This window comes from Ornithorhynchus anatinus, chromosome 1, assembly GCF_004115215.2.
Source record: "Ornithorhynchus anatinus isolate Pmale09 chromosome 1, mOrnAna1.pri.v4, whole genome shotgun sequence".
NCBI lineage: Eukaryota > Metazoa > Chordata > Mammalia > Monotremata > Ornithorhynchidae > Ornithorhynchus > Ornithorhynchus anatinus.
Window position 1 is genome coordinate 163704164 of NC_041728.1, and position 26238 is coordinate 163730401.

General features: G+C 48.6%; 2 protein-coding genes across 4 annotated transcripts in view; both read right to left on the reverse strand.

The window, feature by feature from the left end:
* MUC4 (mucin 4, cell surface associated) overlaps positions 1-18747 on the reverse strand; it is a 32419-nt gene extending 13672 nt beyond the window's left edge. For all 3 annotated transcript variants that reach the window (XM_029066920.2, XM_029066917.2, XM_029066921.2), the window contains exons 1-16: positions 18585-18747; positions 17926-18059; positions 15493-15657; positions 14963-15115; positions 14625-14755; positions 13846-13934; positions 9477-9656; positions 9043-9168; positions 7487-7606; positions 6873-7081; positions 5548-5626; positions 5030-5200; positions 2638-2739; positions 1465-1701; positions 1059-1202; positions 323-501 (exon numbers count right to left, since the gene is read on the reverse strand). In XM_029066920.2, the coding sequence (XP_028922753.2) occupies positions 323-501; positions 1059-1202; positions 1465-1701; positions 2638-2739; positions 5030-5200; positions 5548-5626; positions 6873-7081; positions 7487-7606; positions 9043-9168; positions 9477-9656; positions 13846-13934; positions 14625-14755; positions 14963-15115; positions 15493-15657; positions 17926-18059; positions 18585-18735 (2370 nt within the window). In that variant the 5' untranslated portion in view covers positions 18736-18747. The remainder of the gene's footprint in view (positions 1-322; positions 502-1058; positions 1203-1464; positions 1702-2637; positions 2740-5029; positions 5201-5547; positions 5627-6872; positions 7082-7486; positions 7607-9042; positions 9169-9476; positions 9657-13845; positions 13935-14624; positions 14756-14962; positions 15116-15492; positions 15658-17925; positions 18060-18584) is intronic.
* Positions 18748-20378: 1631 nt separating this feature from the next.
* LOC120638952 (mucin-5AC-like) lies at positions 20379-25554 on the reverse strand. Its single transcript, XM_039914581.1, has 2 exons — positions 20911-25554; positions 20379-20396 (listed from the first exon to the last, which is right to left on the reverse strand). Exons 1-2 carry the CDS (start codon positions 25552-25554, stop codon positions 20379-20381), a joined length of 4662 nt encoding a protein of 1553 aa, XP_039770515.1.
* Between the last annotated feature and the right edge of the window lie 684 nt (positions 25555-26238).

Consider the following 26238-nt stretch of genomic DNA (forward strand, 5'->3'; position numbering starts at 1 on the left):
CAAGTGACTTGCCCAAGATCACACACCATACAAGTGGCAGAGCCGGGATGAGAACCCCTGAGCTTCTCTGACTCCCAGACCCGAGCTCTATCCACTGCGCCATGCTGCATGGGGCAAGAGAGTTGGTAGATATGTTCCCTGCCCGCAAGGAGCTTACAGTCTAGAGGATTGATGGGCTTTCAGAAGGGCTATGAATGGGGAGAGTGGTGGTCTGCTGGACTGTGAAGGCGGAAGGCATTTCAGGCACTATGTTTGCTCTACCCATCACCCTCCCTTGCTACCCAACAACCTAAAGGATTGGAGGTGGGAGGGAGGCACTCACGTAGAGGGAGGAGTTGTTCACTTTGGTGGTCTGGTTGTAGTCACACAGACTTTCACTGGAACAGTTGCAGACCACAAAGGTAGGCGAGAGCGTGGAGGATAAGCCGATGACGTCCGTCGCTCTGATGGTCAGTGTGAATGGGTCCAGGGAACGCGGGGTCCAGGCCAGGGTCCCATTGTCTGCCCAGAGAGAGAGATATGGTCTTTAGGAGTTGAGGTGGATGTGTCTCTCTGCATCTCCCCATCCGGCTGACTCTCCTCCTGATTCATGGGTTTTCCACACCACCTGTGAATTTTGCTCCCCGCTCCTCACCCATGCCAATGCCCTCATTGCCTTCCCTCTTCAGGAAATGCTTGAGGGGACCCAAGCCTCCCTGCCTGGCTTACGGCTGTTTCAAAGGCCTGACTTGTGCCGGGGAGGGGAGGTCTGCCATCCACTAGCCCCCAGGGCTTTCAAACTCAGGGTCCAAGGTAAGTGGGTCCTTTCAGGATTTCCCCACGGACTGACTGGACAAGATCCAGCACTATGTAGCCTCTTTCTACAGCTTTTGCCCCTGATCTTCCAGCTCCTCATCCCTCCTCGCTCTCCTTCGGCTCCTCCCCTCTGGGCGCCTCCCACCAGTGGCTTTTCCCGGCCCATCCTTGGTCCGGTGGATCCCGGCATGCAGGAAGAGCTGCCTCCAGAGTCGAGCCCCCTGAAACAGACCCCGCTGGAGGAGGGGCCCGGGTCCCAGTACCGTTGATATTGAAGTCGGCAGAATTAGGATGAATTTCAAGGGTGAACTTAACTCCAGAGTGGTAGGAACTGTAAGTTACAATCTTAGTCTTCTGCATGAAGGCATGGATATCAATCTGTCCAGTCAAAGATGGAGGGAATTGGTCTGGAACACAGATCAGAAACTCAAGACGTGAGACCGTGCTCCAGCCATTTCCCATCTTCCTTCCCCACGACCCACCCTGGCCGACGGGGAGACCATATTTTGGCATTATGACAAACCAGGACCCTGCTGGGGTGGTTCTGTCCTCACCCTTCAGGGTTGAGGGGAATCTGTCCATCAGAGGAAGACAGTGGTAAAGCAGGCTCAGCTTGGGGAGGGGGTCTCCAGCTTCACTGGACCCCAAACCATCCCGTGGGCCACTTACTGAGACTCGTATTCATCTTCAAGAAGTTGTCCTGGAAGCTTTTGGTTCTCAGACCGAAGTTTATGTTCTTTGTGGCCAGGGCATCGTAGATACACTCCTGGCTGTTGTTACACAGCTTTTTTGCTTCCTCATAGAACGTCGTGTTCTCACCTATCAGCTTAGTTAGAAAGACGGGGGTGAAGTTGCCAGGCTGCCTTCCTGGCTTGTCGGTAAAGAGGCTTTCGGTGCTGAGGAGCCCTGCAAAACAGGAGGCGCCCGATGATGGTTGAGAGTTGGGGGAAATGGACGGTCAGTTTCCCAGACTTCTTTTTCTGCGAGGCTCACATCACTGCCCTAATTTGTGTGGGTGAGGGAAGCTCCCCTCTCCATCCTGCCCCTCCACCCAAGCCGGAGGAACGAGAGCAGGAGAAGCATGGTCTAGGTGAAAGAGCATGGGCTTGCGAGTCAGAGGACCTGAGTTCTAAACCTGGTCCCTCACTTGCCTACTGTGTGACCTTGGGCAAGTCAATTAACTTTTCTGTCCCTCAGTTTCTTGAACTGTAAAATGGGGATTCAGTTGCTCTTCTCCCTTCTACTTAGATGGTGAGCCCCATGTGGGATGGTGATCGTGTCTGACTGATTAAGTTGTATCTACCCCAAGTGCTTAGAATAGAGCTTGCCTAAGCACTCAAAAAATAACACAATGATTAATAATTATTATGAATGGCAGAGTTGATATTGGCAGGGAAAAATGCCACAATATCAGCCCCATCCTGAGAGAGAACCCAAGGAGGACTATAAGTGGGTTGTAGTTAGCCACTCTGGGCTGGAGATCTACCCTGGCTGGGCCACGGAAAGGCAGAACACCCACTTTCCCTCCTTTGGGTCTCTCCGGGTTGGAGGAGAGCATGGGCCCTGTCAATATGGTGACCATGATTCACACACAGATAACCCTTTGTGTCTCCTGGGACTACGAGTCCCAGCAGCCCATGGGACACTTGGGTCTCCCCGCTCTCTTTGGAAGTGATTTGGGGCTCAGCTGGGTTTGGGATCATACATTCCAGGGCTACAGACTTTTCACAGCACCCCAGGCAGGAGACTTGTCTCATGTGGGATCAGACCACAGATCAGGATCAGGAGGATCAGGTCCAGCGGGGGAACGTAGGACCAAGGACCCAGGAAGGAGGGACTCACAGGACATTCCATAATGGAAAATGCTCTCCTCAGAGCTGTTGGCGGGAATGGAGGAGCCGTTGGGCATTTTGAAGTCATCAGTCGGGTCCGAGTTCCAGACACCTGGGGGAAAGGGAACAGAAGAGGCATAGGTTGATTAGTGAGGTCTAGTTTTTGTCTCATACTCCTGGTTCTCTTTAGCCCTTCTCCAGGGAGCCATAGTCCCCAGCACAACTAGAATATCAGAAGAACACTACAAAAAAGGAGGCACACTAGACTTAGGAGCAGTGGAAGGTGGATTTTCCTTCCCCAAAAGGCCTTAACGCATAAACGATTTTAATATAAGCTGTAAATTTATGATTGTAAGGTTGTTGAAGGCAGGGAACGTGTCTACTAACACGGTTGTGTTGGAGTCTCCCAAGCACTTAGTTTGGTCCTTGGCACACAGTAAGCTCACACTAAATTGATTAATGTCAGTCTCTCCTGTTAGATTGTAAACTACTTGAAGGCTGAAATAGTGTCTACCAGCTCTATTATATTGTACTTTCCCAAACACTTAGTACAGTGTTCTGCACATAGTAAAAGCTCAGGAAATGCCATGGATTGATGAATGGTGGATAATTTGTTGAGGATGGCTTGGAAGTGGTCCTGCCTGATGCCAAGGTTTCAATCAATCAATCAGTGCTATTTAGTGAGTGCTTACTGTGTGCAGAGCACTGTACTAAGCACTTGGGAGAGATCAATATAACAGAGTAAGTAGGTAGTAACCCTCCCACCTTCACATTCATTTTATGAGAAGCAGCATGGCATAGTGGATAGAGCAAGGGACTGGGAGTCAGAAGGTCATGGGTTCCAATCTCAGCTCTCCCACTTGCCTGCTGTGTGTCCTTGGGCAAGCCACTTCACTTCTCTGTGCCTCAGTTGCCTAATCTGGAAAATGGGGATGAAGACTGTGATCCCCGGGCAGGGCAGGTACTGTGTCCAACCTGATTTGCTTGTATCCCCCCCAGCGCTGAGTACAGTGCCTGGCGCATAGTAAGCACTAAACAATTACCATTATTATTATTATTACCTAAGAAGGGCAGGGAGAAAGGGAGGGAGGAGGGAACAGGCAACTGAGAGATTTAACTGAGTCTCTTAGTTACCCTATTATAGACGAATCTATTTCCTCCTCTCCATCCTCTTCATATCTGGAGTTTCTTTTAATGTCTCCCTACCCTCCTAGAGAGTAAGCTCCTTGAGGGTATGAATCGTGTTTACTAATTCTATTATACTCTCCCCAAGATTTAGTACAGTGAACTGCACACAGTAATATTCAATAAAATCGATTGATTGATTGATTGAACTTTCCTGACCCCTAATCCTGTGTGCTGCTGAAGATTTGAGATGAAAAATGAACTATGTTTACCGAAGGGAGACAGTGAGACCTCATGGAAAGAAAACTCCTCAGTCCCAGCTTTGTGACTGAGAGAGTGTGACTTCTCTTTGCCTTAGTTTCTTCATCTGTAGAATGGGAATAAGTTCATTGTGGGCAGGGAACATATCTGCTAATTCTGAAGCATCTTAGCTTAGTGGATAAAGCACAGGCTTGGGAGTCAGAGGACCTGGGTTCTAATCCCAGGTCCCCCACTTTTTAAAATGGTATTTGCTAAGTGCTTATTGTGTACCAGACACTGTACTAAGCACTGGGGTAGATACAAGGTAGGACTCAGATCCTGTCCCACATGGGGCTCACAGTCTTAAACCCCATTTTACAGATGAAGTAACTGAGGCACAGAGAAGTGAAGTGAGTTGCCCAAGGTCACAGAGCAGACAAGTAGTGGAGGCAGAATTAGAAGCCAGGTCCTTCCGACTCCCAGGCCCGCGTTCTATCCACTAAGCCATGTTGCTTCTCACTTGTCTGTTGTGTGACCTTGGGCAAGTCACTTCATTTCTCTGCGCCGCAGTTACCTCATCTGTACTGTGAGTCCCAGGTAGGACATGGACTGTGTCCAACCTAATATCATGTTCAGTGCCTGGCACTTGGTAAGTGCTTAACCAATGCCATAAAAAACAGTGGTAGGGCATGATGCCTAAGCAGTGGGCTCAGGGGAAAGAAATGACAGAGAAGTCACTGGCAAATCTGCTCTTACGATCATAATTACGAGCACGCCTGCATATCTCTGCCTTTACTTCCTGCGTATCTCTGCCTTCAACCGTCGAAAGCCACACGCAGTCCTTGTGAGAGTCAAGTACAGTGCTGGCTTTCCCTCCCACTTCCTCAAAGGCCACAAGGATGACCATAGTCTCTCTGTTAGGGAGAAGATAATTTCCTTTTCTAGAGCTCTTTCCTGCTTCTTGCTGCTATTATCTGGTCTGAGTCCGTGGGACCAGTCTCCAGAGCCCTGTAGGACCTGAAATTCTTGCTCCTTACCTAAAAGGCCTTGTGTTTTGTTGAAGTACTCTTCTGGAAGGCTGGTGAAGGCATACAGGATGTTGAAGTTTGCCGACACAGTGACCGCCACAGCCCCATCGAAGGTGGCCGAGACGGTGTTGTTGCGGAACAGCTGGACTCCAGAGATGTTATGTACACCCCGCTCTATGCCTGGAAAGCAGGGAGACACAGCAGGTGAAAACGAAGAGAGAATCAAATTTGGAACGAGTGCGAGGTTGGAAGCCTGAGAACTAGAAACAGGTCTGGACAGACGAGTCACAGGTCTCCACCAGGCCCTATGTCCTGCCACAGGGAGTCCAGAAAATTAATATCCTGAGGTTATTTACTACTACCCAGGGAAAGCTGGAGACATTCTGGTGCCCCAATGCGGAAAGCAGTTGAGCCATGAGGCAAGGCAGAGGAGTCAGAAAGAGAAAAGAGGTGTCCTGAACGTGATCCCGCGCTAAGCCTTCGCTTCGCGTGTCTGGAGCCCGAGCCTCAGACGGCCCTGATCCTACCTTCAGAGTAGTTGAAGTTGACAGTCTGATTGTTGAGCAGAACCTGGATCATATCATTAGGCTGCAGCAACCACTGAACCTGGAAGGAAAGTGGGACTGTCAGGCCCGGAAGGAAGGTGGGGTCGTGTAATCTGTGTTACAGAGTGGGAGAGACCCAGAGGGGCAGAGGCCAGCAGGATACAGGACAAGTCAGCTTAACAAATACCATAATTATCGAGAAGCATCATTGCCTAGTGGATAGAGCAGGGGCCTGGGAGTGAGAAGGTCATGGGTTCTAATCCCAGCTCTGCCACATGTCTGCTGTGTGACTTTGGGCAAGTCACTTCACTTCTCTGTGCTTCAGTTCCCTCGCCGGTAAAATGGGGATTGAGACGGTGGGCCCCACGTGGGACAGGGACGGTGTCCAACCTGATTACCTTGTATCTCCCCCAGTGTTTAGAACAGTGCTTGGCTCATAGTAAGCACTTAATAAATACCACAGTTATTATTATTGTCAGGGGCCGATTCAGGATTTGAACCCAGGGACACTGACACACACATGCTCCACCCCCCATCCCTTCTTTCCTCCTTTCTTTTCTTTCTTCCTCTCCTCTCCTCTCCTCTCCTCTCCTCTCCTCTCCTCTCCTCTCCTCTCCTCTCCTCTCCTCTCCTCTCCTCTCCTCTCCTCTCCTCTCCTCTCCTCTCCTCTCCTCTCCTCTCCTCTCCTCTCCTCTCCTCTCCTCTCCTCTCCTCTCCTCTCCTCTCCTCTCCTCTCCTCTCCTCTCCTCTCCTCTTCTTTTCTTTCTTTCTTTCTTTCTTTCTTTCTTTTCTTTCTTTCTCTCTCTCTCTCTCTCCCTTCCTTCCTTCCTTCCTTCCTTCCTTCCTTCCTTCCTTCCTTCCTTCCTTCCTTCCTTCCTTCCTTCCTTCCTTCCTTCCTTCCTTCCTTCCTTCCTTCCTTCCTTCCTTCCCCTCCCTCCCTCCCTCCCTCCCTCCCTCCCTCCCTCCCCTCCCTCCCTCCCTCCCTTCCTTCCTTCCTTCCTTCCTTCCTTCCTTCCTTCCTTCCTTCCTTCCTTCCTTCCTTCCTTCCTTCCTTCCTTCCTTCCTTCCTTCCTTCCTTCCTTCCTTCCTTCCTTCCTTCCTTCCTCTCTTTCTCTCTTTCTCTCTTTCTCTCTCCCTCTCTTCTCTCTCTCTCCTCCTTTCTCCTTCCTGATCCCTTTTGGTCAGTCCTTTGTGATCCCTCGCAGGTCTTGGGCTGGAGCATGATGGAGGGGAGAGGGAAGTTTCCCCCTGGCATTGAGGGGAAGGGCAAGGGGTCAGTCCTGGCCCTGACTCTCTGCTTCACTCACTGTGATGATGCCAGTGCCACTGGAGTTATACTGGGCAGCAAATGCCATAAAGTTGGTGGCGGGGGCAGTGCCCGTCTGCGTCGTGCGTCCTTGCAGTAAGAAGGAAGAGTTCGCGCTCTTGGCCTTCATCAACAGGAAGTCGCCCAGGCCATTGAAGGTGTATGTGGTGCCATCCAGGGTGGTGATGTGGGGATCCCCAAACATCCATGCTGCAAGAGAATAAAGAGGTCGTATTGGCATGGTGGCTATGATTGGTGACGTGAAGGGTGCTTATCTTTAGTTCTCTGCCCTTCTGACTACCCACATTCCTCAACTAGCAGAGACCCAAGGCTTCCTACTGTTAGCAGGAGGAGAAGTAATTCAGGGACTCCTGAAACCATTCCTTCCTGACTGATCGTCTGAGTTTAACCACTCCCTTTTGCCCTTTTTCTGGGCTCACCCCCTCTGTATCTCTGGCCCATAAGAAACTAGCCCTTTCCCTGGCCTTCTGGTTCCTCTCCTGGAAGCTTCTGTTCTATTCCCAGCTCCACCCAGATCCTGATTTCCCCCCTGAGGAGCTTGCTAGGTAATCTATCTTTTGGCCCTACCATCAGCCCCAAAAGCATCATACTCACCTATCCAAGGTGGCCTGTATCCAGCACAGGTGACAGGTGGCCACCTCTGCCTGTACAGCTGACAGAAGTAGGGGTTATCGTTCCAGAGGCAGCACCAATTTTGAGCTTCAATCTCCCGGTCTGGAGGAGAGTTCAGAAAAGCAGCGCATTAAGGGATGGCTTGGGAGTTAGATACAGTCTTAAGGCAAAGGGCTGCAAAGTCAAGGACCAATTCTGCTCAGCTGGAGTGTGTGTTTTTCCTATGTTCTTTCCCTACCCAGTTCTGCCCCCGAGGCTGCGCAAGAGTCCGTGAGATTCAACTTCAATAGGCGCTCATTTCTGAGGTCCCACTTGTACATGTCAGACAGCTGATCCTGCCATCACACTTTGCTAGGCCTCAAACAGAGCTCAAATCAGCCTGTGCCCTGGGGTGGGGGGAGGGAGAGGAAGGAGGTTTCCCAGGGCAGAGTAATCAAAGCCTTCTGGGCACAGTTCCCACTGACGTTTTCTGAATAATATCCATCCCCAAAGAGAACCTCGGCTACCTACCTTTCGGAAAGGGCATTGGCTTCAGGGAGGGAAGATTTGGGGCCAGAGAGGATGGAGGAAAGAGCCCTCAGGCAGTATGAAATTCCATCTTGAGAATCTCCAAACAAGTTAACTGAGTCAGGAGAAAGGAGCTCCTGGGGCACCTAAGGCCCTTTATGTGATAGAGATAGTCTAGACCTGACAGGAAGCTAGTCAGATGCCCTGGTTCTCCTCTGCAGGGCTATTCCATTCATTCATTCAATCATATTTATTGAGCACTTACTGTGTGCAGAGCACTGTACTAAGTGCTTGGGAAGTACAATTTGGTAACAAATAGAGACAATCCGTACCCAACAACGGGCTCACAGTCTAGAAGGGTATTCCAGCTTGACCTAGTGGCCTAGTGGATGGAACACAGGCCTGGGGGTCAGAAGCACCTGGGTTTTATTCCCGGCTCCACCACTTGTCTGCTGTGGGATCTTGGGCGAGTCACTTTACTTCTCTGTGCCTGAGTTACCTCATCTGTAAAATGGGGATTGAGACTATGAGCCTCAGTGATTGTCACATAGTAGTTGCTATGTGACAAATACCATTAAAAAAAGTTTCTTGGAAACCTCTCAGAATTGGGTCTAACCCTGCCTCCCAAAAGCCTCCACAACTTCAGGACAAGTCTGTTCTGAGTCAACCCTCCCCAGTTCACCCCACTGCAGGTTGAGACCAGGGGATGGGGATGATTTCAGGAAGGTCTTGCAGAGTCTGGGCATGTGAGATGGATCCATAATTGGCAGAAGGTGATATAGGATTAGGAGGGCTATGTCAGAGTGGGAGATGAGGTTCATTCAACCATTCATTCAATCATATTTATCAAGCTCTTACTGTGTAAAAAACACTGTACTAAGCACTTGGGAGAGTACAACAGAACAATAATCAGACATAGTCCCTGTCCACAACAGGTATAGAGGACAAGCTTAGAGTCTAGAAGTTGGGAAAACAGTGTCTCTCATGTCTGTAGCTCACTCTTAAGTCAGGCCACCCGGGGACAGACTCACCTTCTTGCCATGGGTCCCTAATCCTCTGTCCATTCAGAAATGCTCCCCAGTGATCGTAACTGCAGCAGACACCACCTTGCCACGATGAGAAGCTGCATAGTTGCCTCCTGCGGCCTGCCATCCAGCCTGCAATGAACTCCAGCTCAGTCCCGTGGTCCCTTGGCTACCCATCCATCCCCTCTCCCCCCAGGGGGCAGGGAGAGGGATGGGGGAAGAGGAAGAGGAAGATGCCATCAGGTTTCCATACTTTGGGACTTCACCTCCCCAAAGGTCAGCAGAGAGAGGGAGTGTGAGTAAACTGTAGCTCTAAGAGGAACTGTGGAAACAGAGGAGCAGGAAGTTCGGGGAGAGGGTGGAGGAGTTGGGGGAAAAGCAGATAGAATGGGGAGAGGATGGGGCTGAGTATCCGAGGGAGGGGGGAGGGAAGGGGTTACCTGCTCTGGACCACCAGAAGCGCGGGTCCTCCCATGCCTGCCACAAGGTGCAGGGGCAAGACAGCTGGGCCTGGGCCCAACTGTGCCAAACAGGATTCTCCTCCAGCCACTGTAGACACTTGAGCCGGTAGTTGGGTCTCACCTCCTTCTGTAGATGGTACACCCGCAGCCCCCGGAGTCCTGAGGGGGAAACCGCCACAGGGTCCCTGGTCGGGCCAGGACCTAACGCCCCAGCAGGACCCGCATTTCCTTCAAGATTTAACCTGTACTTTAAGGACATGACTATTGGATACTGCACCTTCTCCCTCCCCTCCAAGTCCTCCAAATGTGTTCTGTGTTTCCTTGACTCGCACTCCCAGGTCACGGTTGTGCCCTCTCCCTCCCCTTCCCCTTTGCCTGACCCCCAGGCAAAGAATCAGGCTAACCCTGAGGGGTTATATTACTGACTCATCAGTGCCAGAGGGGTTAGGGGTGATTTTTCTACAAAAACATTCATTCTGTGTTTCCCCACTCCTCAAGAGCTTCCCCTCGGCATCAAATAGAAACTCCTTACCATTGGATTTAAAGCACTCAATCACCTTGCCCCCTCCTATCTTACTTCGCTGATTTCCTACTACCACCCAACCCACAAGCTTCACTCCTCTAAAGCCAACTTACTCACTGTACCTCAATCTCAAATGTCTCACTTCCGAGCCCTCGTCCACAACCTGCATCTGTACTGTAACGCCCTTTCTCTTTATATCCGACAGAGGATCACTCTCCTCACCTTCACAGCTTTATTAAAAGCACATTTCCTCCAAAAGGCCTTCCCCAACTAAGCCCTCATTTCCTCTTCTCCCACTCCCTTCACTGTCACCCTTGTACTAGGATCTGCCCCCCTCCTTAAACCCTACAGCATTTAATTACATATCCGTAATGCATTTATTTATACTTATGTCTGTCTCCCCCACTAGACTTTAAGTTTGTTGTGGTCAGGGAATTTTTCTACAAACTCTGTTACAGTATACAGTGCTTCGCACCCAGTAATCACTTGATAAATATGATTGATAGATCAATTGATTGGGTGAAAATGTCCTCTGCTCTTCCCTCAACTTTGTTCTCCCACCCTGAAATTTTGTGCCATAACCCTTGAGCCAGTCGGCCCTTTGTCCATATCAGGCTCCTAGATTCTCCCCAGATGGACTTCCTGCCTTAGAACAAGCTATACCTGACCTCTCCTTGGGAAGCAGCACGGTCTACTGGAAAACACATGGGCCTGGGAGTCCCAGGACCTGCTGAGTGATCTTGGGCAAGTCGCTTCACTTCTCTGTGCGTTAGTTTTCCCATTTTCTCATCAGAAAAATAGCAGGGGTGGGGGGATACTGGTTCTCCCTCCTACTTAGACTGTGTGCCCATGTGGAACCTGATTGTCTTGTTTCTACCCCAGCACTTAGTACTGTGCTTGCCACATAGTAAGTGTTTAAATACCACAAGACTGTAAGTTCATTATGGGTGGGGAACATATCTGCTATTTCTGTTGTACTCTCCCAAGAGATTAGCACAGTGGTCTGTGCATAGGAAGTGCTCAATACATATGACTGATTGATTATTATTGCCTTTTTTAAACGGCATTTGTTCAGCACTGCTTTAAGTTCTGGGGTAGATACAAGTTAATCAGGTGGGACATAGTCCCTGTCCCACATGGGACTCACAGTCAAGTAGAAGTGAGAACAAGTATTGAATCCCCATTTTATAGCTGAGGTAACTGAGGTCCAATTGACCTGCCTATGGTCACTCAGCAAACAAGTGGTAGAGCTGGGATTAGAATAGAGGTCCTCTGACTCCCAGGCCCCGGTCTATCTATCTACTGCACCGCCATGCTTCCCTAAACTTCCACATGGTCTCTATCACTGAGCTACGGAGGGGGACGGGGGGGGGGGGGCAAACTGAAACAAAAGTCAGCAAGGTTGAATGGCTATTCACCAGTCTCCAACCCTCACCCCCAGCCCTGGAGGACAGACCGAGAGGGCGTATATCTAGACTGAGGCTTCCCTGGGAATTAGGGGTCTGTCCTGAGGGCAACCCCCAAGCCAGAAAACCCCAGCGGGAGGGTGGGTCACTGAGAAGTATTTGGAGGAAGATGACCATGATGTTTACACTATTGTTGCCGAAGAAACTATGATAACAGGTGTTCTCTGGGGTTCTGGGTTGGGTGTTGGCATCCCTGAACAAACACCAGTTCTTCCTCATTCTCACAATGTCAACATGAAAGAAAAATGGTGCCTCTCATTTATCACCATCATCTTCACTCTCATCCCTCATGGTCTTCACCGAGATGCTGGTTCTGCCAATAGCTTACCCCCCGTTTGTTTTAGAACAGGGAATTATGGAGCTACTTTTTCCTTCAGGACTTCTTTTATTTGAGCTGCCTATTTACCTAAGCAAAGTGTACTGGGAGTAGCAGATCACACTGTCCTAAAATAAGCAAGAATTGGAGAGGTGCTCGGTGGCAGGATTTCTTGCCGGGGGGGGGTTGGTCGGTCCCACCTTGCTGCCGTGTCCTTCACCTTGCCCTGACTTACCTCACTGATAATAATAATGTTGCTATTTGTTAAGTGCTTACTATGTGCAGAGCACTGTTCTAAGCACTGGGGTGGATATAGGGTAATCCGGTTGTCCCACGTGAGGCTCACAGTCTTAATCCCCATTTTACAGATGAGGGAACTGAGGCACAGAGAAGTTAAATGACTTGCCCACAGTCACACAGCTGCGAAGTGGCAGAGCCGGGATTCAAACCCATGACCTCCAACTCCCAAGCCCATGCTCTTTCCACTGAGCCATGCTGCTTCTCCTACTACAACCCAGCATGCTCATTCTGCTCCTCTAATGCCAACTTACTATTCACTGTTCCTCTATCTCATCTATCATTCATTCATTCATTCATTCATTCATTCAATTGTATTTATTGAGCACTTACTGTGTGCAGAGCACTGTATTAAGCACTTGGAAAGTACAATACAGCAATAAAGGGAGACAATCCCTGCCCACAGTGGGCTCACAGTCTAGATGGGGGGAGACAGACATCAATTCAGGTAAACAGACATCAATATAAATAAATAGAATTATAGATATATACAAAAGGGGGAAGTGCAAAGGGAGCAAGTTGAGGTGAAGTGGAAGAGGGGGGAGCTGAGGAAAAGGGGGCTTAGTCTGGGAAGGCCTCTTGGAGGAGGTGTGCCTTCGGTAGGGCTTTGATGGGGTGAAGAGTGGTTGTTTGGTGGGTTTGAGGAGGGAGGGCAATCCAGGCCAGAGGTAGAATGTGGGCCAGGAGTCAGCAGTGATACAAGTGAGATGGAGGTACAGTGAGAAAGTTGGCATGAGAGGAGCGGAGTGTGCGGGCTGGGCTGTAGAAGGAGAGAAGGAAGGTGAGGTAGGAAGGGGCAAGGTGATGGAGAGCTTTAAAGCCAACAGAGTGCCGACCCCTTGCCCTTGTTCTGCCTCCAGCCTGGAACTCTCTCTCCCTTCATATCCAATAGATCACAGCTCTCCCCTCCTTTCAAGCACTATTAAAATCATATCTCCACCAAGAGGCCTTTCCCAACTTTCTTTCCTCATTTCCTCTACTCCCTCTCCCTTCTACATCACTTGGATCTGTACGCTTTAAGCACTTGATATGTGCCCCATAGCACTTATGTCCATATCCACAATTTGCAACAACAATAATAATAATAATAATTATTATTAATAATAATAATAATAACGCTATTTGTTAGGTGCTTACTATGTGCACTTTAGTAAGCACTGGGATAGATATAAGATAATTGGGTCTAATTTAGGCCCTGTCCCACACAGGGCTCACAGTCTTCATCCCCATTTTATAGATGAGGTAATTGAGGCACAGAGAAGTTAAATGACTTGCCCAAGGTCACACAGCAAACAAATGGAGGAGCTGGGATAAGAACCCAGGTCCTCAATCCTGGGGAGTGTCCTCTGCTCTAGGCCATGCTGCTCTTCTTTATGTCTGTCTCTCACTCTTGACTATAAGCTTGCTGTGGGCAGGGAACGTGTCTACCAACTCTGTTAACTCTCCTAAGCGCTTAGTACAGTTCTTGGCACACAGTAGCACTCGATAAATACCATTGATTGATTGAATGAATGCTGCATTTCTAGGGTCAGGAGGCCATGTGAACAAACCTCTCCCACCCTGTCTCAGAGGGGAACCTCATCTGACCCGATGTGAAGCCTTCCAGGTGTACCCCCCGGACCACGATACCCAGATCCTGAGAAGTGGAGGGCTCCAGGAGACTCCCCAGTGCTCCCCTGTTGTTGCGATCTAGCTCTCAGAAGGGTTTCTATGCAGCTTCAGAAAAGGAGACGGGGGCTCCTTTACCTGGGCCGGAACTCAGGAACTGATCTGGACGATACTTTTCAGCTGGGGACTGGAGCATCAGCAGGTCATTCTTGTAAAACCCATCACCGCTGGGAGCAAAAGAAAGAACCAAAGATTCCAAGTCCTTCCAGGATCCGGGACTTCCCTTTTTCACCTAACTTCCCCTCCCACCTGAGCACCTGCCGCATCATGTCAGGGAAGCAGGAAGAGCAGAGGTCAGGTTCAGGCCTCCTCCCTAAAGATGTGGGGGGAAGAAATAGAGAGCTCTCCAGGCCCGCAATCCCCAAAGTCCGAACTGTGAGCAATGTGGGGAAGTTCGATCACCTCTCCAACATTTGTTTCACTGGACTGCGTGACCCTATAATTGTTTATTACCCACAGTCCACGAGGGAATAGGGTAGAAATTGAGAATTAAGACAGGCTTGCTCATAAGCACCAAAACATAATTAACCCACAAGAATGTCATACCTGCCCAACCTCCTCACCCTCAGGAGAAACATAAAGATGATCAGCTTTTTTTACCACACCCTTGGCACAAATCAGGACCTACTCTGGGCCAGGACTCATTTGTATGGCTAGATTAAAGTTGTGGGAGGTTATTCGAGACATCAGAAATTGGAGATTTAAGGGAACCCACAAGAGGAACAGAGATCCCATTAGAAAGTCAATCAGGAGTGTTGACTGGGGACTGCATTGTTTTAAATAATAAGATGTCAAAAGTTCAAGGCGGAATTTGTCATGACACTTTACCACCCCGCCTCAGTATTCCCACACATTACCTGGTGAAGCCTATGAGTGCATTGGTGAGTGGGCGTTGTGCCACATTCCACCTCATGCCCCCATCTTGGTACAGCATCAGGGCAATGGAACGGCTCCCATCAGTGGTAAGGATGGCTTGGAACGTGTTGGTCTGGGGGGATTATAGTAAAGGAAGAGAGAAACATGGAGGGCCACTTGGGGATTAGTCTCATTCAGATTGCACTGCCGGATGCTGAGCAGATGAATGGAAAAGCAAAGGCCAAAGAAGAGGCCAAAGAATAGAGGCTTCGAACAATTGTCCCCATTTTACATTAGAGAGCTGCTGACCCTAGGATGGTATTCTCGCTACTTCACTTACCCCAGAATTGGTCCACGCTGGATAGGCAGGAGCTCCCACCCAGGTCACCTTCAAAGTCCATCTGGCCACGTATGGGATCCCTGAGGACTTCCTAATCAAGGACTCCACATTTTGGATTATTTGGGGTCTATACCAGGTAAGGGTGTCGTATTCCTGGGACGAGGGAGGGAGCAAAGAAAGGAAAGGTTGATGACTGAACCTGACTCTTTTTCTAGCCTTCCTTGCCCTTTGTCCTGAGCCCACTCTTTGGCTGTACCCGCGTTCCCCCCAGTTCTGCCACAACCATCCCCACCCCTCCCAAGACTCTTTCAGCTTCTTGGATTTCCATCTCTGAAGGGGCAGCCATTTTGAATGTCTAGCCAGTTCAAGCTTCGCTTGGAGGCAGAGACGGACTAGAGCCAGAAATTCAAGTTCAGATTCCAGCTGTGCTTTCTGTCAGAAGACCTGTCCTGCTCCATCTCCTCATCTGTCCCAAATAAGTTGTTGCTGGCTGGGAACCCCCTCGGGTTGCTGAGTCGGTGAGCCCCTACCTGGTAGAAAATAGTTCCTTGGCCAGTGGAGAAGTCAGCATCTTCCCAGAAGGCAGCCACCATTGCTATGGAGTCCCAGCGGGAGAAGCCCCAGGAAGGCGGATTGGGGTAGGAGCGAATGGCGTAGTCCCAGGCTGGGAAAATGATCTGACCGTTGTCTGTGAACTGAGCAGAGGTGTCCTCCTGTTAGAGTCTAGTAGGCTCAGAGAGCTTGCCAGAGGGACAAAAGGGAGGGAATGGCCCAGAGCAGAGTGGGTGGAATAGATTGAGATGACCCTGACAGGACCACACCAGAATTGATATCAATAATAATAATGATTATAATTATGTACTTGTTAAGCACTTACTATGTGCCAAGCACTGTTCTAACACTGGGGTAGATACAATGTAATCAGGTAGGACACAGTTCCTGTCCCGCCTGGAACTCACAATCTTAATCCCCATTTTGCAGATGAGTTAACTGAGGCACAAAGAAGTTAAGTGACTTGCCCAAGGTCATACAGCAGACCGCACAGTCTTTGTTCTGGAAGGGCCTGGGAGAGTCCTCTGGCCCATCCTCTTCCTCCAAGCAGGACTGTATTTAAACCACTCCAATGAATGGGATTTCTATCCTCTTTGTTGCCCTCCAAAGGAAGAGGTTCCACAATCCTGCCTGGAGGCAAGAGCCTGGACTAGATAGATCCCTGGAAATCCCTTCTAGCTCTGAGTTGCTGCACCTTCACTAATCAGTTCCCCCTTTCCCACTACCAGAGGCCCACTCCCTATGGGCCCCTAAAAGGCCAGTTGACATTTTCAGAACATGTGAGCAGGGAATAAATCTATTATATTACTCTCCCAAGTGCTTAATACAGTGCTCTGCATGTAAAAAGCACTCAATAAACACTTTGATTACTGTAAAATGACTGGATGCCAAGTAGGGCAGCCAGAGAAGGAGGCATCCTGGAGAGACCTGGTGGGTGGTAGGACTGTCATTCGTAGACCCAGGAGGGCCACTTTAATGCCACCTTCACCCTGAGTCTATTCCCTTTCCACTTTCCCAACACCCTCCCAACCGGCTCTGCACTCCCATCATAGGAAGGGGATGTGTGGTTGGGATGATCACCAGTCATTCATGTCCCTGAAGCAGCAAGGCCTAGTGGAAAGATTTCGGACCTGGGTGTCAAATGACTTGGGTTCTAATCCTGGCTTTATCAATAGCTTGTTTGTGTAGCCTTAGGCAAGTCACTTAATGCCTCAGTTTCTTCAGCTATAAAATGAGGGTTAAATTCCAATTATCCCTCCTACTTGGACTGTGAGCCTCATGTGGGATAGGAACTGTGTCCAACTAAATTTTCTTGTACTTATCCCCGCATTTAGAACAGTGCTTGACACATAATAAGTGTTTAAAAATACCAGAATAATAATGAGGATTCTCTGTGGTGGGGTGAAGGGAAGAGGTGGTGGAATCTGATTCCAGACCAGCATAATGCTCATCCAGCTTCAATTCCAATCCACCTAATCTCCGATTTCCGGGCTGCGGGAATCCTGGTAGCAGTGAGTCCCCTTGGGACTTCTCTGGCTCTGATTCTCCTGGACTAATTACATCCCACAGGGGTTTCTTCGAGCCCAGGAAGGGGCCATGGGCCTAAGAACGTTTCCTAGCCACTCCCTCACCTTCCAAAGTCCCTTGGGTTTGGGGAGAAGTGTAAAGAACAGGGACAAACAAAGGATGAGTGGAGAAGGAAGCACTCCCGGCAGCTACAATATGAGTGGATCTCTTTCTGGTATCATTAAAATAATAATAATAATGTAATTAAGAGCTTACTATTCACTAACAATGTACTAGGTACTGGGGTAGATACAAGACTATCAGGTTGGACACAGGCCCTGTCCCACATGGGACTCACACTCCAAGTAAGAGGGAGAAGAGGTAATTAACCCCCATTTTTGATGGAAAAATAATCTATCGATCATTGGGATTTATTGAGTGCTTACTGTGTGCAGAACACTGTACTAAGGACTTGGGAGAATATCAGAAAGTTGGTTGATATGTTCCTTGTTAAGGAAACTGAGGCACAGAGAAGTTAGGTGACTTGCCAAAGCAAGGGGCAGAGCCAGAATTAGAACCCAAGTCCTCTAACTCCCAAGCCCATGCTCTTTCTACTAGGCAACACTCTTTTATGCCCTAGGCCCAGGCAGGTGCTCCACTGGGAGGAAGAATGGACAGCCAGAGGAGAGGGACAAGAAAGTCAGATGGCCACCTTTAGACAACACGTTTAGGGTCCTGGAGGGCAGAAAATTGTCCAGAAGTGACTCCACACCATCCAGAGACCATTCTAGGTCCTGGGAGAGGATGGGAATTCTGGAAGTCCAAGTGCCTGGTGCCAGCTCTACCTAGGGCTGCCCAATGCGGAGAAGCTGGTCTGGGAATGGCAGCTGTTTTCTGAGACTCACGTAAAGGGAACTCCGGAGCGTTGATCCGAGAGGGAATCCAATCTGGGGCTTGAAGAGCGGTGAGGTGAAATCCAGATTCTTCTGGACAAATTCTTGGTCGTTTGCCTCCTTCCCATAAGGGAATAGTGTAATTCCTGAAGGGCCATTAGAAAAACAAATTAAAAATAAAGAACCCATGTGTGCCCTTCAGATCTCTCTTCCATTCAACCTAGGATCTCGACAGATGTTAGCCCCACCTTGAAAATATTTAGGACAGTGCTCTGCACACAGTAACTGCTCAATAAATATGACCAAATGAATGAATTAGTGACTCAATACTGGGGCTTAACAAAAAGAAAGCAATCCCTTTAACAAAAATGGAGAAAGTGTCTCCTTCCCTTTCCCTCCTCATGGTAGGGATGCCCCAACTGCCTTGAGTTGGTAAACTGAGCTTTCGGAGGTCCAGGGTGTTTGGTTGGAGGCACGGTTTTTTCCGGTAAGTAATTACTACCCCTGACCCTAAAAGGCAGCGGTTAGTCTCCCCAATGCCCAGATGGAGAAACAAAGACTCAGAGAGGAAATGAGTTAGGAAGGAAACCGACAGCCATCTTTAGAACCCATCTTCTTTCCCCCGATTTCCAGCTTGGTTTTGTCTGAGACCAGTCCTCTGCAGTCCTTACCCTTGATGGGATTGGCGGTCGTCGTGGAGGCCGGGGGCCTAGTGACTGTGGGGGGCTGGGTTGTGGAGGCCGACGTGATGGTGGTACTTGATGCTGTGCTTTTTTGATTGTCAGTCAGTGGTGAGAGAGTATGAGATGTTGCCGCTGCCATCTCTGGTGTGGTGTGAGCTGCTGAGAGAGGACAGAATTATTAATTCATTCATTCAAATGTATTTATTGAGAGCTTACTGTGCAGAGCACTGTATTAAGTGCTTGGAAAGTACAATAAGAGAATAAAGAGATACTATCTCTGCCTTCAATGGACTCACAGTCTAGAGGAGGAGAGACAGACATCAATACATGTAAACACAATATATATTTTAAAAAATATAAATAAATGGAATGATTTTCACATTGAATAGAACTGTCACACTGTCAAACATGCAGAGATGAGGATCCTCAATCCAGGATCTTTACTTTGTCCAACTTTCTATCTACAGACTGAACTGCCTCTCACTCATCTCAAAGGTATTGATAGTCCTCAAGGAAAACTGATCCTTCAGTCTCCCTTGACTTTTCTTCCTATCAATCTATCAATCAATCAATTTTATTTATGGAATGCTTACTGGGCGCAGAATCCTAAGTTCTTGGGAGAGTACAACAAAGTTGGTAGACACGTTCCCTGACCACAAGGAACTTAGAGTTTAGAGGAGGAGAAACACATTAATATATATATAAATTAATTATTTAATGGCATGTACATAAGTGCTATGGAGCTGAGGCTGGGGTGAATATCTAATCCCCAAAGTGTTCACATCCAAGTTCACAGATGGCTCTGTGCTACGTGTTCTAAGTGCTGGGGTAGATTCAATATAATCAGGTGGGACACAATCCATGTCCCACTTGGGGTTCACAGTCTTAGTCCCCATTCTATAGATGAAGTAACTGAGGCACAGAGAAGTTAAGTGACCTGCTCAAGGTCAAACAGCAGCTGGCCACACTGCTTCTCCACCCTGTGGTTCTAGCTATTGATGAATCCTTCCACATCTATCTCAGGCCTTCCTGCAATCCTCAGCCTTTCCTCCAAAGACCAGTGGGTTTATAGAGTGAGAACATGCCTGAGTTGGCTCAGTAGAATAATAATAATAATAATGTTGGTATTTGTTAAGCGCTTACTATGTGCAGAGCACTGTTCTAAGCGCTGGGGGGGATACAAGGTGATCAGGCTGTCCCTCATGGGGCTCACAGTCTTCATCCCCATTTTACAGATGGGGTAACTGAGGCCCAGGGAAGTGAAGTGACTTGCCCACAGTCACACAGCTGACAAGTGGCAGAGCTGGGATTCGAACTCATGACCTCTGACTCCAAAGCCCGTGCTCTTTCCACTGAGCCATGCTGCTTCTCTAATAAACCAGACAGAATAAACCAGACAGGGGTTGTGTAACTCACATGCTCAGAGACCAGCCAGATCCCACCTACCTGGAGTGATACCCTCAGTCCAACCAGTGGTATTAGCAGATATTGGAATGTTCTCTGGGGTTGAAGGGATTGTTGTGCTGATCTGGAGAATACCTGTTGGTGAAGTGCTCAAAATGGGGGGCGTTGTTGCATAATTTGTCGGTGGAAGAGACTGACTCAAGTTGGAAGTGGGTTCAGTAGGTGGGGTACCAGAGAACTGTGGGGAGGGGCTAGAATCAATGTCTGATGTTGGTCTGCTTGTTGTGGCCCATTCTGGGTTGATGCTCACAGAAAGGGGTCTGGGAGTGGTAGTGGTCATTGCGAAGGAGGAGCTTGTGGCTGGATGAGAGGTGGACCCTAGGTTCTCCGTGCTGCCTGAAATGGAAGAGGCCAGTGGAGGTGGTTGAGTCTCCATTGAACCAGGTGTGTCGCCAAGGGTGCCTGGAGACCTCACCAGAGATGTTCCTGTAGTAATAGAGGAAAGGTAAACAACGGAAGGGGATGTTGACTCAGGAGTGTGGTTGTCTCCTGTGGGGCGTTTGGTTACAGTTGTGATCTCACCAGAAGTGAGTGATCCTTTAGTCGAAATCTCGGATGGAGTGTGATTGTTCAGTGAGGAGGAGGGACCTGGAGTTGTAGCTGGTATGACAATAGTGTCACTGAGGGTTGGATTGGGGCTTTGGGTGTGACCTTTGGAGATTGGGGAGAAGGACTCTATTGGCACCTTAGCTGAAATGATCTCAGTGACAACTGCTGTTGTCACTGCCCTTCCTCGAGTGGTGGGGTGAGAGATTTCTGTCAATTGTCCCCTGGTCTGTATAGCAGGGAAAGGAAAGCTAATTGTTTCCACTTCTATACCGTGACTGATTGGAGATAGTGGACTCCTTACCACTTCAGTAGTTGAAGTTTGGGTAATAGAGGATCGTTCAGTTGCCTTATGCTGGGTAACTATGCTGACAGATACTGGAATTTCACCAGTAGTTCTCTCAACAGAGATAGAATGAGTGTGAGGAGTTGATGTGGTCAGGTTGGCCGGGGACCAGTCACTAGTGGGGGATGTTTTTAGTGTAGTAATGGGAGTCATTTGGGATTGTGTCATTTGGAAAGGGTCTCGTGATATACTCCCAGAAGAGGTTGCCTCAGGGAGTGAGTGAGAGAAATAAGAAAACGTGACTGCTGTAACAGAAGGAGTATCCATACCCTTAGATGGGGCTTGTCCGGTGTTTCCTGATATAGTGGAAGGGGATTCTGTTGCCGTTTTTGACAGTGTGTTTGTAGTTGCTGTGCTTTCTTGGGCTGAAGTGCTGTAGGAGATTTCTGTCTGCTGGCTTACGGACTTTGCAGATGACGGACTGATGCCAGAGGAGGTGGTGAGAGATACTATTGAGGTTGATCCTCTTGCTTCCATACTAGTGACAGGATTGGTTAAGAGTGATGAAATGTTTACTGTAGGCTCAGTCGTGAGGCTGACCCCAGAAGATAATCTGGTAGCTGAAGTAGATAATTGTTGAATGGGAAATCCAGATGAGGTGGGTCTGGCAGGTGAGGAGATGGAACCTGATGTTGTGACTTTCATGAAGGTGTCGGTCACAGTTGACTCCGTCCTCACGGGGACAGCTTTCCCGGTGGTCTTAGGGAATGGGAAGGAGGAGAGGCCTGCCGTGGATTCAGTGAAGGAAGAGATGGGAGCTGAAGTTGTTGTTGTAGATCTTGAGGTTGTCACTGGTGAGTCTGTGCCCATAATTACAGCTCCTTCAGAGACTGCAGTGAACTGAGAGTTGGAGGGTTTCGCTGTGATGGAATCCAAAGTTCTTTGGGTTGTTCCTAATGTTTCTCCTGTTGTTTCTAGAGCTGTGGTCCTGAAGGAGATGTCTGTTGACTCTGGTCTTGACGGACTGACCTCAGGGGATACAGGGACGGTTACAGGATTTGCTCCAGTTGTACGAACATTGGTGATGTGACTGTTGTAAATTGGTGATGTCCCTTTCATTGGCTCAGAACTAGGACTGTTACTGGAAGTGGCGGTGGAAGCAGCTGAGAAGGTATCCAAAGTGGAAAACTGTTGAGATGTGATCTCAGAAAAGGAAGCTGTATTGCTTAAAGAGGTGGAAATGAAAGGAATAACCATGGTGGTGTTGTCAGTTGAATTTGAGATCGGGACCTGAGTCGGGCTTTCTTGAGTGGTCTCTTGGAATGAGGAAGAGGACAAAGGAATTGCTGTGACAGCAAGGGTGCGATGAGGAATGGTGGATATTTGTGATGTTGGGCCCTGGGCTCTGGTCTGGTAGGACAGTTGTGGTATTTTCCCTGTGGTCCCCCCAAAAGAGGAAGTATCTTGGGAGATGGTAGATGAAACTGAGGTTACTGTTTGGGGGACAAGAGTACTGAAAGGAGATGTTGTAGTTGTTGGAGTGTCAGTTTTGTAGCTAGAACTTGAGGGGAAAGTAGAAATAACAGAACTATCCAAAGTAAGTGCTTCTTTAGATGAAATCCCAAATGAGGTGGGTTCAGTGGGTGAAGAGACGAGTGCTGCTGTGGTGTCTGAGCTGACAGCATTTGTCAAAGCAAAGCGTGAGCTTGTAATCTTGGCTTCTCCAGTGCCCCAAGTGGATGGGGAGGTGATAGTGTTTAATGATTCAGCTGTGATTTCTTTAGGTGTGGTCCCAAGGGACATTTCAGTTGATGAATCCATCATCTGGCCAGTTGTTAAAATCTCAGAGGAAGTGGGGCCAACAATGGGGGTGACACCTGTTGCTTGCCTATTGGTGACAACGCTGATGGGCTGAGACAACATTTCTACTGTTGTATCAGTTAGGTGTCTAGAAATGGGGGAGGAAGTGGGAGAGTCGGTAACTGGGATCAAATGACCCGTTATCAGTTCTGAAGTGGTGATGTCATGGGAAATGGTGCCTGATGCTGAAGTTGGTTCTTGTTTGTTCTCAGTACTGAGATAAGTTGCTGATGGGGTTATTGTTACCTCAGTTGTGTAACTGAGACTGGGGGAAGACACTGAAGGAGTAGTGAGGATACCTAAAGTAGACCCTTGTTGAGACGAAGCTCTAGGTGAGGTGACATCGGGGGCTGAAGAGATGGGTCCTGTTATGGTGACTGAACTGAGGGCATTTGTCCCAGCAGCACCCAAACTGTTGGTTTGGGCTTCTCCAGTTGTCCAGGTGAAGGAGGAGGAAGAGGAGACCATTGTGGTATCAGATAATGTATCCTTGGTAGTTTGTAATGATTCAGCTGTTTTTTCTATGGTTGTGTTCCTGAGGGATACTTCAGGCGATTGGCTAGTTTTTTGTCCCATCGAAAAGGTTTCAGAGGAGGTCATTGGGCTCACATTGTTGTCAAGGCCAGTCAAGGGGGATGATGTCTCAGTTATGTTTTCCTTTGTGAATATGTTGTCATAAGTAGATGAAAATGATGTTAAGGAGGTGCCAGTTGTTGACTGACTTGTTGCTTTCATCACCTGGGTAATGTCATTGGAGGTTGAGGTTGAAAATGAGGTTGCTTTGAGTCTGTCGTCCGTATCGACATAAGACGGTATTGTGCCTATTGTTGTTTCAGTTTTGTGATTAGAAATGGAGAGAGAAGTGGAAGAGGTTGAGGTGGTACCCATAAAGGACGTTGGCTGAAATGAAATTCCAGATGAGGTGGATTCAGTGATGGAGGAGGTGTGATCCATTGTCATGACTGAGTTGAGGAAGGTTCTCCCAGTGGCATCTGAGTTAGTGGTTCTGGTTTCTCCAGTGTTTTGGGTAAATAGAGAGGTGGTGGAGTCCACTGTGGAGTCAGCCAGAGAGCGCTGAGTGGTATTTAGTGATATGCCCACTGTTTTTTCAGGAGTGGTCATGTGGGATGTTTCTATGGACTGATCTGCTGTCAGTCCAACAGTGGGGATTGTCGAGGAAATGGCATCTGAAACAGGCTTTGTACTTGTTGCATATACACTGGTGATAAGAGTGGTGTAGGGAGATGATTTTCTTGCTGTCTCAGTCATATGTCTAATACTGGAGGTGGATGTGGAAGAAGTTAAGAAGGTACCCAAAGTAGACATCAGATGAGATAAAATCTCAGAGGAGGAAGTATGCACTGTCACAGCTGAGGTGGAGATGTTTACCAGGGCACCACTTGAACTCATGGTCTGAGCTTCTCCGGAGTCCACTGTGTTGTCAGCCAAAGTTGTCCGAGTGGTGAACAATGATTTGGATGTTGCTTCTTTAGGAGTGGTCCTGTGGAAGGTTTCTGCGGAGATACCCATTGTTTGTCCACCAGTAGAACTCTCTGAAGAGGTAGTGCCTGAAATGGGGTTTGTCCTTTTTGTGTACATATTAGTGATAATGTTGGAGGAGTATGAAGATGATGTTTCTGTTTTGGATTCAGTTGTGGGGCTCTTGCCACGTGGGGATATAAGGGAACTTGAGGGGGTAACTGTTGCCAACCGATCTGTTCCCCACTTCTCTGAGGTGACATGATGGAAGGGCAGGGTTGAAGCAGAACTTGCTCCCTGTGTGATATCAGTTCTGAAATTAGTATATTTTCCTGTTGTTGTCCCGGTTGTGTGGCTAGAATCAGAAAGGAATATGGAAGAGGTTGGTGTGGTCCTGAACGTGGGTGTCGGTTGAGCTGAAACTCTAGTTGAGGGGGGTTGAGTGGCTGATGAGGTTGGTAGCACTGTTGCCATTGTGCTGAAGGAGTTTGTTAGATTCCCAGCAATGCCAGTGATTTGAGTGTACGGGAACCTAGATGATGCCACTGTGGTGGCAGAGGAGGTGCTCTGAGTGGTATTTAGCAATTTGGCTGTGCTGTCCCTAGCTGTCGTCCTGAGCAAGATTTCAGTGGGTTGAGTGCTTGCCTGACCACCTGAAGAAATCTCAGAGGAGGTGATGCTGAAAGTGAGAGATGGAACCATTGTGAACATTTGGTTACCACTGCTGGTGTATGGAAGTGATTTCTTTGTCGTGGATTTGGTTGTGAGGTTCTCACGGTAGGGGAATGTAGAAGGAGTTGAAAAGGTACTGCTTGCCAACTGACTTGTCTGCTCTGCTGCAGTGCCTTCATGGGAAATGGAAGTCGAAGATGACACTGTCCTGAGATGAGATGTGTCCGTCCTTGTCTCAGTTGTGTGTCTAGAATGGGGGGAGGTTGTGGAAGATGTGGAGGAGGTACCTCTTGATGAAGCTTGTTGAAATGAAACCTCAGAGGAGGTAATTTCCTTGGGCGAGGAGGTGGGTTTAACAGTGACCCTTGGGAATGGGGAGGTGGAGTCCAAAGGGGTGTGAATCCATATGCTCTGAGTGGTGAGTAAACTTTTGACTTTTGCTTCTTCATCTGTAGTTCTTTGGGGAATTTCTGTGGATCGACCTGTTGTCTGTCCGGCTGTAGAGCTCTCGAAGGGGATGGTGACCGAAACAGGGGTTGTAGTTGCTGTGTGTGCATTGGTGACAAGGCTGGTGAACAGAGATGATGTTTCTAAAGGTGTCTCCGTTGTGTGACTTGAACTCAAAGGTGTTTCGGTGAAGGTCGAAGTCATACCTAATGAGGAGTCATGTTGAGCTGAGACCCTGGATGAGGTGGGCTTAGTGGATCGGGCTGTCGTGAATGAGCGGAGGATGGCTGTCACAGCAGCTTCTGAGCTGGTGTTCAAAACATCTCCTGGTGTTCTGGCAAATGGGGTGGTAGATTTGCCCATTGTGATGCCAGCCAAAGTCTTCTGGGTGGGGAATGATGTTCTAGTTGTTGTTTCTGTAGGGGTGGTCCTTTGGAAAATTTCTGTGGATTGACCTGTCTTCTGTCCAACTGTAGAGATCTGAGGGGAGGGAGTACCCGAAACAGGGGTTGCATTCGTCGTATGCATATTGGCAATAAAAATGGTAAAGGGGGATGACGATTCAGTTGTGATCTTAGTTTTGTGGCTAAAACTGGAAGATGTTGAAGAGACAGAAGAGGCACTCTTAGTTAAGGGACCCGTTGTCCCCTCCATATTGGTGATGTCATGGGAAGTTGTGGTTGTTTCAGGTGTTATATTGAAATAAGGAGAAACTGTGACCATTGTTGTATTAGTTGTGTAGCTAGAACCGGAGTTGGATAAGTAAGGGATTTCAGAAGTAACCAGGGTAGACAACTGTTGGGTTGAAATTAAAGTGGAGCTGTATTTAGTGGGTGGGATGGCAGATCTGGATCCTCTGACTGAGTTGAGAGTTTTTGTGATAATAGC

What these genes read in the sequence shown, in the direction of transcription:
- LOC120638952 (XM_039914581.1), bottom strand. Translation starts at nt 25,554, where the DNA reads ATGACTTCGACCTTCACCGAAACACCTTTGAGTTCAAGTCACACAACG.